The 12,200-nt window shown below is 41.8% G+C and overlaps 1 protein-coding gene across 50 annotated transcripts in view; it reads right to left on the reverse strand.

Moving 5' to 3' along the window:
* MAP2 (microtubule associated protein 2) overlaps positions 1 to 12,200 on the reverse strand; it is a 224,647-nt gene that overhangs the window by 31,583 nt on the left and 180,864 nt on the right. For 39 of the 50 annotated variants that reach the window (XM_064433657.1, XM_064433692.1, XM_064433689.1 and 36 more), the window contains 2 exons: positions 584 to 4,378; positions 128 to 334 (listed from right to left, as the gene is read on the reverse strand). The exons of 5 other annotated variants lie outside the window; for them this stretch is intronic. In XM_064433657.1, the coding sequence (XP_064289727.1) occupies positions 128 to 334; positions 584 to 4,378 (4,002 nt within the window). The remainder of the gene's footprint in view (positions 1 to 127; positions 335 to 583; positions 4,379 to 12,200) is intronic. 6 more of the 50 variants (XM_064433705.1, XM_064433681.1, XM_064433706.1 and 3 more) reach the window with 1 other exon arrangement.

Consider the following 12,200-nt stretch of genomic DNA (forward strand, 5'->3'; position numbering starts at 1 on the left):
AATATCTCATTAGAAAACACTACTATTAATAATGCCATGGTGCACGTAATCTACAACAGAGTAACCAGATAGTATGGTAAAATAGTAAGAAAATAAAAAAAAATTGTAATAGGAGTGTGAAATGAACCTTTTTTCCTTCTCACTTCATCTCTGGAGAGTGTGCTAGGTTCCTTTTTAGCTATTTTCCTTTCAGGAGTAGAAATCCTGCCTCTCCCAGTTTTAAAAGGTTTCTCTTTTTTATGCTTATCAAGAGATGATCTTCGCAATTCTCTTTCTGCTTTCTCCTCTTTAGGAACAGTCTCTAACTGTTCAGTCATGATGCTCCTATCATCATCTGTAGGATCAGAGCAAATTACAACAACAAACAAAAGATTAGTAACAAATGTTAACAATACTTCAGAGGAGCAGGGAAAAAATAGTTGAAGACCAAGCAGATTATTAATTTTAAAAAAGCAAACTATTTTTGCCATTTTTCTGAAACATGCTGAGATTACTATTATTAACTGCAATAGTTTTGCTTTTCAATCATTATGATTTGGAAGCAAAAATATTCAACAGACAAAACAGAAAGGATAATGCACACCTTGAGTGTCTGCCCAGAGACTGTCCGTGTCCATGATGGAGTCATCAATTGTTGTTTCATCTTTGTAATCATCACACGTCTCTGTTTTGTAGTTAGTGAGCAGGATTTCTTCTCTCTGAGGTGAAGCAGGAGCCTCTCGGGAGCCTTCCTTGGGCTCAACTTCCACTTCTTCAACATCTAGCTCCTCCTCAGCCTGGGAGTCTCCCGTTTCAATGTCTTCCTGCTGAGTAGCAGCGAATCGCACGCTGTGAGAAGCAGATTCACCCTCATCAACTGTTGTCTGCACCACAGTGATAAAGTCATCCTCCACTGTCACCACTGATTCAATAATGCCTTTCAGCTCAGGCAGGGCTTCTGGGCTACTCTTGGCTCCCATTTCTTCTGCAGCAGGCTCGCCAAACTCTGGGGGCATTTCTGATACAAGATGCTGTTTATCCTCTTCTTTTGCTTCTTGCCCTGCTTCCACTTCTTCTTCCTCATATTCCTCCTCTTTCGGGGCCCCAGCTGCCAGTTCACATGGCAGCAGCTTTTGGGTTTCTGAAGGTTTCACAGCTTTGTCAAGAGTCTCTTCAGCTCCTTCTGCAAGTTGTGGTATGCTCTCCATCTGAATCTCAGCAGGCTCCTCCTGGAGAGGCTCGGCTTTTGGAAAGAGGAGCTCTGCAGAAGTCCCCTTAGCTGGTACCTGTGTAGGTATCTCTTCCCCAGACACAGGAGGTTTTGGATGCTCTGCTTTGATATCCTCTGGTTTCACAGATTCTCCATTCAAACTTTCTTGGGCTTGATCATGCTCTCCACTAGATTCATAAGATTCCTCCTTATCAACTGCCTCTTGATGTACCAGATCTGGCTTAGTTACTTTTTCCTTAATTTCAATTTCTGACAGTTTGCTGCTGTCCTTTGCAAAACAAGGCTCAGTCTTGGAAAGTACATCTGCATCCTTTGCTTCTCTGGAGAAGATGGTCTCTTCTTTCTGCTGAGTGTCTTTGGGTTCAGGCTCTGCTTTTTTAAGAGAAGCTTTGTCCTTCCCTAATGGAAGGGAAACAGCCTCACTGATCTTACTGTCCAACTTACTCTGATATTCTTGGTCAGCTCTCCTTGCGGCTACCTCCATATCATGCTTAATAGCATTGTAATCTGGTTTAATTGGAGGTTCTATATCAGCTATTTCAGCAAGTTCATGAACAACACTAAGAGTCTTCTCCTTCTCCAACAACAAACAAATAGAATCCTTCTCTATTGCTGTCTCTGAAGCAGAAATTCTGTCATACATTGTATCGGCAGGTAAATGAACTTTACTAGCCACACTTTCTTCTTTCCTTTCTAACACTCCCTCAGCTCTTGTCTTCTCTGGTTCTGCTCCTTTAATGGGACACACCTCTTTAGAGTCAACTTGATCTTCACTTTTTTCTAACACAGTATCCAGTTTGTCTTTTTTCTCCTCCTCAAAGTCCCTCACCAGAGTGGACTCGCCATGCTGACCTAAAGCTCTTTCACTGAGGAAGTCTCCTTTTGATTTTTCAGCAGCTGCCAGCTTCACTTCTATTAAAGACAAGTCAGGAGCGAGGCCACGTCTCAGTTTTTCGTCTGAAAAACAGGTTTCACTTGTTAAATTCTCACTGTCCTGAACTGGAGAAGGGAGTGGTACTGTGTACTTATTGAAAACACAGTAGCCCAAGTCTTCCAGCTGACTTTCAGCTTTCAGAATTACATGGTTTTCATTTGTCACAGGTGGCAGGGCTGTGCTGCTGTCTTCCACAACAGTGTCAGAAGGAACTGGCTTCTTCTGTGCCACCTCAGCATCTGCACTCACAGAGGCTAATCTAGATCTTGTTCCTGCCAAGTCTAACATTTCAGGCAGGTCAGGAGCCAGGACAGCCCCATTTTTGTAGTAATCTTTGGCCTGGAAAGATGGTTCAGCCAAGGTCTCAGGCTGGACTTTTTCTTCTGCCATCACTTTTTCTTCTTCTGTGTGCTCATCTTCCTCTCTGCTTTCAATGGGGAAGCAGGGGGCCTTCTCCAATGCTGGTGTGGTTGCTGGCAAGTAGTCATCACCTTCATCCATACTTCCACTAGTGTTAGTTAGAATATCTGAAGCGAGGGGAGAAAGATCATGTGCACGACCAAAACTAAATCCCAGGGCTATTGAATCCAGACAGGACATGGGCAAGTTAATAGACATACTTCTCTGTTCAATTGCAGATCTCCCCCCAAGTCCCAAGCTCCTGCTTAGAGTTAGGTCATCTTTATTTTTACTGTGAAGTTCTCTCTTGTCCCCATAGACTTTGGGGTCAATAGTGAACATTCTTTCTGTTGGAGAACTGGGTTCTTCAGATGTGTCTGGTGTATAGCTCTGAGCCAGGGTACTGTACCCCATTTCACGAGCATGCACGTTCTGCTGCTGATTTAATTCCGTCTGTAATTCTTCCTCTTCCTCCTCCTCTTCATCTTCAGGTATTAGAGGACCTCTCTGATAAGGCTCATATTTACTCTCTTTAGTGTCACTTAGCTCATAGTAATCACTGCTTTGTTTCAGACCATCTGCTTTGAAGGCTTCCTCTTTCAGAGCAGAGGTTTCAAAATACTTTGACATTCCTGACTGATCCTCCTCTTCCTTCATCTGATGAGGAGCTGCAAGACTTGTCTTATCCTCAGTATCTTTTCTAACATCTTTCTCTAGAGAAGCTTCAAGAGTAGGAGTCTTCTCAGTGGTTAAAGCTGGTGCCTCAGGGGCTTTCTCTGTTACTCTGGATAACTGAGCAGTAGCAGGGTGCTCTGCTGTTTTCTCAAGGGTCAGTTCATGGCTTAACTTAGCTGGGGGTACCTGCGTGCTTTGCTGCGCCTCCTTTTTCACATCTGCTGCTACTGAGAGCCCACTTTGGTCCATTTCTTTTTCTGCTTTGAGAGTATCAGGTGACTTTTTAGCTTCGCCATCTTTTTGAAAGTCTGTTTTGTCTGGGGAAAGTGTCTTAACTTCTGATTTTGTGGTAATTTTACCATCATCTAATAGTTGAGACTCCCCTTTATCAAAAAAGTTGAACCTTTCTTCCTCATCACTCTCATCCTTAGTCATGTCCTTTTCCTCTCCCCATGGAGGGATTTTTGGGGTGCTTGGAGTTTTCAATCCATCTACAGTTACTGCTGAGACTTCTTGGAGAGATAATGTCCTGTCTCTGTGGATCTGTTCATCTTTACTGAGATCTTTGGCAAACAGTTGGTCAGTAGGTTCCTGATGTGGTTTGAAACTGTCTTTGAGTGAAAGCTCCTGGGGAAGAGCAGGAGATGGGCCTGAAGGAAGTTCACTTTTGGCTGCTTCTGCCTTGGGCTCTGGTAGCAATAGAGAACTTTCACCATGGCTGATGGCACCACCTTGGATATCTTTGAGGTTGTCTTGAAACTTGATAGCCATAGCTTGGTTGGTTGATGAGGGCACACCTGCAGTCCTTTCTTCTGCCCTGCTCACTTCAGGCAGCTGAGATGACAAGTGCTCTTGTTCTTGAGGAGCAGGAGGCTTAGCAGCAGGTTCTGCAACACTGGCTTCCTCTTTCTTCTGTGAATCAGTTTTCAAGATCCATTCTGACGGAGGTGAAAGCATTTTTTCTTTGTCTTTGCTCTCTGAATCCTTTTTATCTGCAGCCTCTGTTTTTGCTGACTGTGGAACTAAGGCATCATATTTAGGTTGCTCAACAGTCTTACTGTCCTTCCCAGATTCATGTTGCTTTGTGTCTAATGGTTCTGCTGCAAAAGGGCATGTGCCCTCCTGGACACGGAATTCCATCTTCGTGGCTGCAAGTAAATCTGAAGTAATTTGTTTGGGTTTTATAGCAAAATTATTTAAAGCACTTACAGGCAGGCAGTCACGTGGCCTACAACATTTTAATATGAATGATGGAATGGAAAGGGAGAAAGATGTGAGCATGCAGCAAGGCATCCACCTAGAAATCTGCTTCAAAGTGTTAAATACTAGTTTCCTTTCAATATATAAGGTTTTCTAAGAAAAATGTGAGTTGTACTTGTATAAATGTGAGCACTGAAATGAGATGATTTCATGGAAATTCTTTGTTTTCATGATTTGTATACAACAGCAAAATCACAAATAACCTCACTTCATTAGAAGCTTTGCTGGACTCTGTAGCTTATGTTAGTTTTGTGTTAGTCAAGTCTGAAACTTCAAAGTAATCAGTGGTACCTTTGTGTGTTGCTGATATTTAAAACATACATAGTAATACATTTCTATGTATTTTTATACATTTTCATTCTACATGCAGCCTAAACTAATGCTAAGATAATGCTAAAATAATACTAAGAAAATGCCTGCAAAGGTTTTGCAAGTTTCAGAAGAGGCTGGTTTTTAACTGTATCAACTTATAACACTTGCTCTTTGTCAAATGACCAAAATCTCACTGCTGTCACCAAACCAGCATGTGGAAATCAGCAACAGAACTATTAATACTCCCAGATCTTGAAGGTCTGGTCTTCAAAATGGCCAGTCAACTACAGCTGTAGCTGAAGTCAAAGAATACTTGGCATATTTCTGTGACTCTAGATCAGGTGTTAATTAAGTTAATTTGAAACTAAAAAGGCTATTCTTATATTCTGCCACTTTATTTTCAGAGGGTAATACCTAGTTAAGTTTTGTTTTAATACTCACTCTGTTAATCATTAATAGCTTGATCTATTTTTAATGTCCTGTGGAAGATGATTCCTATCTCCTTGAAATCTTCCTATAATGAAAAATATGAAGAGAATGACTGCAGAACGTGGCATATCTTTCTACACTAATCTGTAAAATAGGTTTTTTGAGTTTTTTCTAAAGCTTGTTACAACTAGCATTGGGCCAACTCTAAATTTCTTCAGATCTGAAGTTCATGGAGGAATCTTGTTGCTCTGATGAATCTGTTTTTAGAACAATTAGTATCTAAGTATTGCTCATTAATTAAATATTCACCTATGTTAATACTGAGTCAAAAAAGCAACTGCCATTCTAAAATCTACAGGTAACCAAACTAGAAATGTACACCTACAGTAATTTTGCTCTTTTATGTTTTTACATGTGGTGACTGACTTGCAATCCCCATGAAGTACAAAGCATGGCCACTGGGCTGATATTAACCTCATTTCACAGCAATTAAATAGCTAGATACTGCTTTTCTCTATGTATCCCACTGTGTCTCTTCCTGTGGTGCAAACAAACAATACCAATGGCATCAAATCAATTCTGACTGCCAAAGGAATTCAGTGTTCTTCAGCTGAGCCATTCAGAACACAAGCCTCCTAAATGCAGCATTCCTTAAACAGGTAGGGAGTGGGTACATCACTACTCCATTAAAACAAAAATACTGAAGCCTAGTTCTTATGTACTGAAAGATGACTGCAGTAAACATTTTGTTCAGAGATTAAGTCTAAACTTCACCTAGTGCACCCAGTCCTAACCTTCACTTTGAAGGCAAGCATCCCAGTGGAAGTGATGGAGATTTTGCCTAAGAAGGGCACTCCAGCAGGGTTAAATATTTGTTATAAAGTGGGACACGCAAAAAAATAAGAGTTCTGGCAATGACTGAGGAGAGGAGGGGTGGACTGCAATGGATGACAAGGGTATGATATAAGAAGCAATAGCTTTAAGGAAGCTAAACCAGAATGCACTGAAGCACACACAAAAAAACCAAACCAACCAAACAAAAATCCTGCACACTGCAAATGAAAACATTTCTACAGTTTAAGCATCTTTATGTCATAGTCAAAGGCGGCAAATCTGCTGTTTGAAAGAAATGCAGATGAACCTCTGCACCAAAAAGAAAAAAAATACATAGATTAGCAATGTGACTGGCAAACACATCTGAGATGGGGAAAAAAGGCTTACACAGAGGAATAAGCTTAGCTGCAAAGCAATATTTTATCATGGCAAAGTAAAAAACTCAGGAATCAGCTGCAGCGGTGGGAAACCATGTTGTCATACAGCACCTACACAATCAAATTATCCACTACACACTCTTCAAGCATAATAACAAGAGCAGTCATACTAATAAATGGGAAAAACAGAAAATGAAGCAGGCTTGGAAAGCACTGGAGAAAGCTGGAGAAGGATTTGCTGGCAGCAAACACATGCAAACTTAAGAAGGACACACCTTCCTCAGCCAAGGAAGAGGGTGTGTCTTTCAGGAGTGCTCCCACAAAGGTCACACTCTCCCTGCTGGATGCCACATTTGGCACTTTTTCTTCAGGAGACACTGAACCAGAACCCAGCTGACCCTCACAGAGGGCTTTTGCCTTGTCCAAAGGCTCAAGAGGGGCCTGTGGTCTTTCCCCACTTTCTTCCCAGGAAGAGCAGCAGGTTTCACTTCCACAGCCATCAGACTCTTTACTGGTTCTTCTTCTTGGAGATGGAAATAACGGGACATCCCCACCAACAGTAAACACCAAGCACTCAGCTGAACAGGATTGCTTTTACATAACCCTTCCAGGACTGCATTAACATAACCCTTTCAGCCCAATATTTTTGATGTAAGTCTGTAAAGGACTGCCAGTACCCAGTTCATTTTAGCCACCATGGAACTGAATTTTCCTTAGGGAAATAATCAAACCAAAAGCCTGCCTCCCAACACACAAGCATGTTTATGCCACAAGATGAGAGCTGATAGTGTTTTACAGGTATACCTCTCCCAAGGATGACAGCGGTCAAAGAGTCTTTGGAAATGGAGATGGAATGGAATGATGGATGGCTCTGACAACACTAATGCATCAATGAACTCAAAGTACATGGATATTCTTCTAATAAATGTGCTGTTTAGTCCAGTACAAGACATTCAGCTGAGGTGGAGGAAGGTATGAGGCATTGATTTCTTTCCACTGACCTTGGTAATACAGACTGCTGAATGCCAGCAAGTCAATCTACTGTATGAATCCTGGACTTGGCAAAATACTGGGAACTTTCATAGTCCTAACAGGCCTTATGCATGGCTAATCATTAATGGTTTTTGCAAGATTTCTGCCAAGTTTCCTACACTGAATGGGTTTCTAAACAATTTCTCCCTTACACTGACACCTGAAATCAGTATGTGAAAATCACTATTTTAACATAAGCACTCTTCATTTTCTTTGCTGTTTCCCCACTTATCCCCAGGCTCCTCACCATCAATTAAGACAAAGAAACCAATGAATGCAATGTATTCATATATATGTTCATCCAAATTACTAAAACATACCACTCAGCCTATAGGCTGTTAGGATCAGTATAGTAGAATCAAGAACAGTCTTTGCTTGTGCCATGGCAAAAGAATTATTGGAAAAATCTCCATTCCAGGCTTGTACTCCTGCCACTGCTACTCAGACAAAAATGACTGTGCACTATTAGTAGTCCCTATGGTAATAAGTAAGGATTAAGTGTGAATCCTGTGATTCAGCAATGTACTCAAGGAGCTGACCAGCAGCCATACTGCAGGCAACCTGATGACATCACTGAGTTTAAAATGTGTCTCATGATGAAATATTGTGCTGAACCAGGCCTAGAACACAGCATTTTCAAATCTGAAAGTGGCTGTATCCATCCTCTTGGAATTACAAGGGCTTTGTTTATCTCCTGAGATTGATCCAGTGAAAACCAGACAATCAATCATCCGTTTCAGCTATGGCCTTAAAACAGTGATTTAAGGAACATTAACACTATTTGAGGCTGAGAAAACATCACTATGTAAAGAACAACACATTATTAATAGCATAAAATAATTAAGGTTAGATACTTTATCTTAAATGAACAGAAGCCAGAAGATTCAGAATCAGACCATGACCAGTACCTGAGCATTGCAGAAATATTTGCAGATTGTAAAAGCAGCCTTGCAGGACAACAGGTTTCTGGCTACAAGAGACCTTGACTTGAATAACTTGCTTTAGTTTTCTTTTTCTGATTTTATGTACTTTTGTATGTGCAGCCCTCTCAATTAAAAAATGCTAAGGAAAGCCTTTTATTTACTCTGAGCAATACTCCTTCATTTCCTGGAACACTTTACACAAATAAATATTCACTTTACACGTGAATAAAAATAATTACCCAAACCAGAAAGTTTTCCTTGAATTAACAAAATAATCATATAGCCTCTCCTTGTGCAGCAGACTCTTATGCCAAACAGACTGCTGGCCAGCAAGGACAGCTGTTTCACACAATAGTCTCAGTTGGAAGGGCAGGAAGGATCCTTCACACATAGAAGGATCAAGTCCAACTCTCAAGTGACCAACCCACAGAGGGATTGAATCTTGGCATTTTAGCACCGTGCTCTCACCAGCTGAGAGGATCTCAGGGTTCCATAATGCTTATCTTTCCACTCATGATCCAGCTTACCTGCCTTTTTTCTCCTCCACATAGATGTTCTGAGATCTTCCACTCTCACCAGAGGCAGATGATATGGAAGGAAGCTGCCCAAGAACTGATCAGGCTGTAATGTACAGCTGCAGGCACACAGCTAAGTAAGCCTACCCCTGTAATTTTTCTATCTCCCTACCTTCAGTTAGATATGCTGACATGAACAATCTTCAGTTATTAGTGCTGATCTCTTATTGATGCTGTTACAGTATTAGGCTGTTAATTCTGCAATTATCCTGTTAATTCTGAACAATTCTGGCTTTCTTAAAATGAGCCAGTGACCTATTTCAGGGAGACAGCTCCATCCTCCTGAGACACAAACCTTTAGAGGATCCAGTACTATTTTTGACTTCAGCTCCCAAGACTGAGTGCTGTGAAAGGAAACTTCAACTATTTCACCTTTGAGAAGTCAGCTGTTCTGTTAGTGAGTGAAGAAGATTCTCCCTTGATTTTACTTTTACATAACCCCTACTGATAAAGTACTACTTACTGATGTGCTCAGGTCATACAAACACAGGAGGTACAGAGAAGCTTTTTTTCCCCCTCTGTGTTTGCAGTCAGCTGGCACAATGCAAATGGAGTGTGTCCACAAAACAACTGGAAATCAAACATGACCCAATATGGCCTGAAATTACCTGTGTACACTGGGGTAGAACTTACTGACTTCACCTGCTGGAGAATTAAAGGTTCTTTAAAATTAAAATCCTTCCAGGCTATCTTTGGTATAGACATATTTTACCCCATTGTGTAAACAATTGATTTACTTTCAGTAACAATATTGTGGCCTACTCTGTGTACTGTTCTTGGCAGTATTTCTCTAGCACAAAAAACAAATTATCTTCCAGTTCTTTTAGCTAGTTGCTCCTTTTGCTTCTGCTCTAAGCCAGGGCAGAAGAACAAGATCCCTGATTTAGGTTGGAACCACGGTTACACTGACCCCAAAGCTACAGAGACACGGAGAAACTCTTGGAGGGGCTTCACTCCCGTCTGTAGAGAAAACACAACCAGGTTTCCCTCCCCAGAAGGCAGCAACGCCAGGCACATAAATAATGGAATGGATGTCAGGTGAGTAGAGGGGAAGAGGAACCAAACGGGACCATGCTCAGTTCACCTTCATCATGGCCCAACAAGACCTCTGTGCTCTTCACTGAGGCACTGGGGGGGTGTACTAGAGCCAGTCCACTGTGAGCTGAACAAAGGGTGCTCATAGTACTCCTCATCTGAATGGCAGGGCTCCTCCTTGGGCACAGACACTGAAATGGAGGGGGCCAGGTGCCCCTCCCTGCTGGCAGCAGGCCCACAGCCAGGGCAGTGCTGGAGCAGCCCCACCTTATCCTCCGCCACTGCATTTACAAACACACACAGACAAAGGCTGCAGGACAGACAGACACACAGAGGAAAAATAAAGCAGGATGGACACATGCTCTAGCACCAGCAGCCACTGTGTCATGCTGGAGTGGGTGACACCAGCCAGGCTGTTGGTTAATGCAGGATGAGGAATGAGGCAGTTGTGCATTTTAACACGTGGAGCATGATCCCTTTCTACTGGGTCTAACATCAGAAACCAATCCTAGGAGTAAGTGCATTTCAAAACTACACACTAATTGCTTAGAAGAACACATGCTGTGCACAAACCACACCTCACACTATACTCATATGTATTACACACCTGACTGACTGTACTAAAAACTTCTGAAGTGTTCTGACATAGCTGTATTCTTCACAGTCAACAGATTTAGTACTTAAAAGTATAAAATTTAAAAAGATCTTTAATTAAAAAGAAAACCAGTTTACATTTTGGCCAGTGGTGACTTTATTTTTCACTGTACCTGTTTCAAAATTCCCCACTTTTCTTTTTCCTATAAATAAATAGCATTTAAACAACAAAAAATCCCCTTCCCCAAATAGCTATCTACCTTTTTTCCCCTAATAAAGGACACAAAGTGCTGCCCACAGCAGTCTCTGTTAGTCCTATATTTTATGCTGTTGTGTCATGTTTCCACGAGTGAACTAGCTCCCACCTCAGTGTTTGCTACTGCTTTGGAATGACAGGCTTATTCCCATCACTGTAGCCTTGCAGAAAATCACATTAGGGGGACCACACCAGCTACTGACAAGTACAGGGAGGGGCAGTTTTCACAAGACAAAGAAAAATAACACTTCCCAATGAAAATGGCTGTCCTACCACCTCATCTATACAAGACTAGAGGGGAGACTTGGGACCGCCTGTAGGTGGAGGAATGTTCTCATCACAAATAAAGCTATGAAAAACTAAACATCTAGTGCTAGAGAAAAAATGTTCAAGTCCATTCTCAGTGTATGATACCTGGTAGTTTGATGAACACTGATTCACGGGGTGCCTTAAGCAGCTGCAGCTGTTCCACTGGATTTCCTACCAGCTTCAAGTACAAGTCCATACTTTGTGTCCCTGCTCTTTCTAAAGGCAATTATAACTTACAGGATTTCCCCCAGAGCCCCCAAAACTGTAACTCTTAGATCCAAAACACTGTCAGAAAGCAAGGCTTTAACACAGGCAGTGTAACAGATCTCTTTGTGGGACACCAAAACAAGAGGGCTCAGGAATGCTACCCTAACTGCAATTACCCAAGCCTTGGAAACTATTTTGATCCAAAACAATCCCATTTATAAGAGCTTTAAGGTTCTTCCTAGCAAACAACAATAGGTTTTAAGATTTTTTTCTATAGTACATAATGACAAAACAACATCTGTGTCTTTACAAAAAGCTCCTCTGCTTTCTCAAGTAACTGGCAGCAAGTGTCCTGTAATGGCATGGCATGGATTTCTTCTGCCTGGGAAAGGATTGCTGTAGGAGAAACCAGTTCCATGAGTCCATGTTTAAGACTGGTGCCAGCCCTTAGGATGGCTGGGACCAAAGACATGCTGTGTGCACAAAGACCCCACATGCAACTCAGTTAGGAGAACTGTATTCACAGTTTCCTCCAGGGAACAAAGAGTGCACAAACCACTGACAATTTGGCTGCTTCTCTTCTGTAGTGGAATCCAACCCCCATACTCAGGGGTTTATGCAATATTAAAAGAAGCAGGTGTGGAAAGAAAACCTGGCAGCCCACTTCTGCCAAGCAGGAAGCTCTGCAGAGCACTGCAGTAGGATATGCTAAGCACAGCATTGTGCCCAAGCTTCCCATTTTTCCCTAGTACTTAAGAGCCAAAAACAACGTTTCAGGGAATAGTCTTTATCTATTTGCAGTACAGAACCTGTGGATTTCTTCTCCACAGAAACATCTA

This window comes from Passer domesticus, chromosome 10 (assembly GCF_036417665.1).
Source record: "Passer domesticus isolate bPasDom1 chromosome 10, bPasDom1.hap1, whole genome shotgun sequence".
Lineage (NCBI taxonomy): Eukaryota > Metazoa > Chordata > Aves > Passeriformes > Passeridae > Passer > Passer domesticus.